At 37.0% G+C, this 5000-nt stretch overlaps 1 protein-coding gene across 1 annotated transcript in view; it reads left to right on the top strand.

Annotated features, from left to right (window-relative positions):
* Nucleotides 1–5000, top strand: part of LOC138033733 (trafficking protein particle complex subunit 9-like) — a 37381-nt gene that overhangs the window by 6958 nt on the left and 25423 nt on the right. The window contains exons 4-6 of the mRNA XM_068881540.1: nucleotides 1549–1620; nucleotides 2087–2215; nucleotides 3798–3867. Coding sequence (XP_068737641.1) covers nucleotides 1549–1620; nucleotides 2087–2215; nucleotides 3798–3867 — 271 coding nt within the window. The remainder of the gene's footprint in view (nucleotides 1–1548; nucleotides 1621–2086; nucleotides 2216–3797; nucleotides 3868–5000) is intronic.

The following is a 5000-nucleotide window of genomic DNA, read 5'->3' as shown; positions in this document are numbered from 1 at the left end:
TTACAGTGAGTCGTGTACAGTGTACACATACATGTAAGTACTGTAAATCTTTTTCCTAACTACTTAACCCATTGACTCCTGGGGATTCCCCATTGACGAGTGAAATACTAAGTCTGGCGTTAGACAAAGTAAAGTACTACATGTAAGTCTGGCTGGTTTAGACCAGTTTAAGCGTTAAAGGGTTAATAGTTTGAGGGTCAACCCTGTATGGCATTAAAGATACAGCTTCATGTATGTTTTTTTTTTCTGGTGCAAATAGAACAAACAGGGAGTGTTATTCACCAAACATTCGAAGAAAACAAGGTTACTTACATGTGTTAAATAGACATTTGTTATAATTATCTAGTGCCAATATAATGGAGAACGAAGGTGCACCATGAAGTCAAATGGGCAATACTGAAAAATATGTGTATGTTTAGCTAAATTGACCAATCACAGGTGTGTACTTTGGGGAAAGATACATGTACATGATTGTACATGCTACATTTTACATGTAGTGCCTACCTTTGTCAAACATGAACAGTATCCACAAGACCCACATGAACATTCTATCGATCAGGGCCTGGTTGTTCAAAAGCCAATTTACCTTAATCCCAGCTTAAAAATTTACCAAGGAGTCTATTTCTCCACTCCCAAATGTTGTTCGACACTGATATTTGGCAAAACCTTACATTAGAAGAAGTCAATCTTGAAAAACAACAATAAGCATTTGAAAGAAGCTTTCACCAAAAAGTTGAAAACATGAAACAAACGTTTACGCTAATCTTGCATTAAGTTAATTGGCTTTCGGACAACCAGGCTCTGTGTGACTTTCGTTACACCTTACATGTATTTCAAAATGGCGACCATTACATTAAGGTTCTTTTTTTTTCCTTGCAAAGTGGCCCTTTTTGCCACGTTCTTAAAAATGAAATTCGAAAGAATTTTGTAACCTTGATTGTGGCAACAAGGGCTACTTTGAAAGTAAACAAAAGAACACTAAAATTGGTGGCTATTTTGAAATAAGGAGCACAGCTGTACATGTACATGTATATTGATTGAAAATCTGAAAATCTACATAACATAATAATATTTATTATAGTTTTTGTAATGGGCCTCAATAGTTTCCTCTTGGCAAAGAAAAATGAAATATGAAATATAGTTTTAGAGCAGTCTGTTTTCTGTAAATAAAAGGAATGTGCTTTCATGGATTTCAGAAATATTATTCAGATCTAAGTTAAAAACTGTCAAGCAGATTTCAACAGGCTTAATTTCAAATGAAAAAAATTAGTGGCTGTGCATTTTCGTTTTTACTAAACAAGTTCAATCCACTGTTCTGTTAGGAACAGCCTTGGAAAATACAAGGTGCGATATGCCGGTATTATTATTTGTGCTTGGGATAAGAAAATGTCAGGCTACATGTAGTTACATGTACATGCAGAGGTTGATTGTATTTCTTGATAATCAAGCTGCACAACACACTTCTCCTCATGGTAAAGCATCTAAAAGACAATGACTATTACTATTATTATAATAAATTACTTGCTAATATTGTTTTTTTTTTTACAGAGACGTATTGAAGCAAGCATAGCATTACAAAATTCTTTGTCAGTCAATATCTCACTAACAGAGCAAGAAAAGGTACTTTTGCATGTCATCCAGCATTCAAAAAAGAGAGTTGAATTCCATCTTGCCCTTTGGGCAGTGATTCCTGGTTGCTACAGTATGTGCTTGCTGGAGGTGACTTTCTGCAGACTTGATCCTAATCTAGGAAAGTCCTTGTGTAAATCAATATTATCATCATCCCTCACTGTATCTTTATCATTGTCGTCATTGGCATTTTCATCATTATCATCAGTATTAAACAGGAAGTACTGAAATACATGTAGATCATCATTCATTGGTCAAATGGGAAAAGTCAAATTTAACTTGTTTTTCATGACCAGGACATTTTTTTGGACCCTTTTATGCTAGCATTGACAATATTAAACTGGTATGTCAAATACTTAAGTTATTTTGAAAGCATAATGATGCCATAAATAACTATTACAGTTTTAATCATAACATACCGTACAGTACATTTAGTATGCTGCCAATGTGTTCCCAGATTCAGCGCTACAACACTGCAGCACTTTTATATGATGAGTTAGGATTCAGAAGAAAGGCGGGATTTTTCTCAAGGATTGCAGCGGTGCAGTGTGTATCGTCACAATTGCCGAAACCTTTGTGGCTCTTGGTAAGAACTCTATTAATTTTTTTTTATCATTGTTGTCGAACCATTGCATGGGAACTAGTCTACAGCTGTAAGAGGACTTGGTACTGTACTTGCTTCTGAGTCAATAGGCTCACATCTGACTCAGAGTAGGGCATGGTGGTCGTAACAAAGCACAAAATTGTTCAAAACCAAAAAGACTACATTTTGAGCAAAGCTCTGGACTGGTTCAAAAATTCTGTACTGGTTCAAAAAATATTAAACCGGAGGTCGAAATTGAACTACAACAGATACAAACTTAAATCTGCGTCAGTGATTATTATTCACTCATAAATTATAGGGCTAATTGAGAAGTGGGAGTAACTCTGTAGAATTTGCACGTGGCTGACACACAATTTCATTGTGGAACCTCAACCACACACCAAACAGGAAGAACGAAAAACCACATCGAATACCAAACCTGAAAAGCTGCTTGTATTTTTGCCGAAAACTGTTAAACAAAGGCTAAAATGGGAAAACAGCAACAGATACCAAAAGCAAAAAAGGGAGCTAAAAAGATTACAGAAAATCGTGATGGCCCCCCTCAGAATACAGTGTATAAGTTTTGAAAATAATAATTAATAAAACATGAAAACTTTTCAATAGAGATGATGGACTATTATAATGTGAAGTACTGGTAATATTATTGTAGTACATGTAATGTTAATAGCGGAGCTCCGGTGGTACACTGTACATATCTTCATTCTTACAATAAGTTAACCTGGCTTGAGCCTGCGATCCAATCACAAGCCAGTACCTGTTCAGCAGTCAATTAAAAAAAACCATCTAACCTTGATGAGTTTTAAACTTGAGCCAGCAATATGGTCTCACGATACTGGTCAGTGCTACCTTGTTTTGACAGGTGTCAATTAGCCATAACATGGATGTCCAATGTCAAAGATGTCGCCGCCAAAAAACACGGGTTGCACCATAGAGTTTCACATTGGCATACATGGAGGGGTGGACGTACAGTCATACATGTACGGTGACCAAAACCACATTTTCTGGCACAGATGGGTCACCATATTTTCTTACCAATGGTGCTCCATGTGTGTGCCTTTGGTGCATGAAGCACCACAATAAAAGATTAATGTTCAAGAACCCAATTTGAAGAGGGCTGACTGTGGGCCCCAAGAGTGAAAGTAAATTAACAGAATTTGTTATATAGCTGAGTTTTTCCCCCAGCAGCTTGCGCTCTCAGTGGTTACTTCGAGGTCACATGACATCTAACAATGAAACTGTTTCCCGCCAAAAGTTTCTTTAATAGCGGGCAACAGTGTAAAATCTATGACGTCAGAGGGTAACAGTTCACTGTTACCTGGGAATGTTGACCGACGCCCGCTGTTGCTGTTGCTGTTGCTCGATTTTCATTTTGTGCTATATAACAAATCACTTAATGGCTGGTCCCTTGGGAAACAGTTCATTTTGTTTCCCTCAAGATTCTCGGGAAACTAAATGAACTGTTTCCCTTGGGACCAGTCATTAAGTGTTTAATTTGTAAACTGCGGTGAACCTCTTAAAAAATTGATTTTTGTAGCATCTGATATGCTTTATGGGTCTTTTACAGTCTTACAACTTTCTAATGAGTGCACTTGAAGCATACAGGATTCATCTTGATCAAAAAAACATTCCAAAAGGTACAAAATCAGTTTAAGTTCTTGTATTTCATTTATGGAATAATGCAAAAGGAAAAGATGTTTGCATCAGGTAGACTCTTTTAAGGGGCTCTATTTTCCTGCTCAATCCATGAGATCATAATTATGCCTTTGTCAAAAGCCACTACATGTATCTTTGTTTATAGGAAGTGTGATCTATCTAGAGTGTGATAGATCTGAAGTAAGAATATGGGAAGGGAGGAAAGATTTTTGATATTGCATCGGGTTTGGTAGGGGTTCCCACCTGTCTCCCAAACTCCATATTCTCTCTGAAGAGTCCTTGCTCTCCCTGGATTGCAATTGCTACGGCAAGCAAATATGGCAGCAGTACTCATTGGTGTACAATTTGACAATCAAACAACGAAAGAGGGCTCTGTGCACCATCTAAGTATGGAGAATGTGGCAAATCTTTCTTAGTGGTAGGGGCTAGTACAAACTTGTGCTTCTAATGGTCCACTTGTACTTGTACATTTACATGTAGGAGATTTAGTACACTGTCAGATAAAGTTCTTCTTGACCGGACCTGTAGCTGTTGTGGTTTTGAAAAATGATTGCCACCACAGTTTGAGGTCATGTCACCTGAAACCACTTGAAAGGCCTCTATGGTAAAATAATTAGTGCAGTTTACTAAGTTCATGCCACAAGGCACAGTAAGAATGAAGATCTGCAGGCAAAAAGTGCCAAAGTAGTGGATTTCTTCAAAAGGAAAACCATCAAGTGGTTGATGTAGTTTACAGGTAACCTTCAAGCCATTCAGAAGTTGCTCCTTTAATTACAAGTTACATGTAGTCATACTCCATTTGCCTCGGTCCAATGGGCTCCTCCCCCACTTTTATGAAATTGTTGAACATTAAACAAAAGATAAACTTTTAATTTCAGCAAACAGTGTTATCAGATCATGTTCAGGGCAAATGTAGATTTTCATGAACATTTTTTTGGAAAAAATATTGAGACCATGTTTAATCAATTTGTTTTTCAAGACAAGGAATCTGCTTCTCACTTTTTGCCTGTGGTTCTTTAATTGCATGACGTGTTACTTTCATTGATGTTTGCTTTTAGTACACAGGAGTATTATTTCTTTTTTCCATGATCCAAGCATACACGAAACTGCAATA

Source organism: Montipora capricornis, chromosome 14 (assembly GCF_036669925.1).
Source record: "Montipora capricornis isolate CH-2021 chromosome 14, ASM3666992v2, whole genome shotgun sequence".
Classification (NCBI taxonomy): Eukaryota; Metazoa; Cnidaria; class Anthozoa; order Scleractinia; family Acroporidae; genus Montipora; species Montipora capricornis.
The sequence above is the reverse complement of the archived record's forward strand: the minus strand, read 5'-3'. Positions and strand labels throughout refer to the sequence as shown.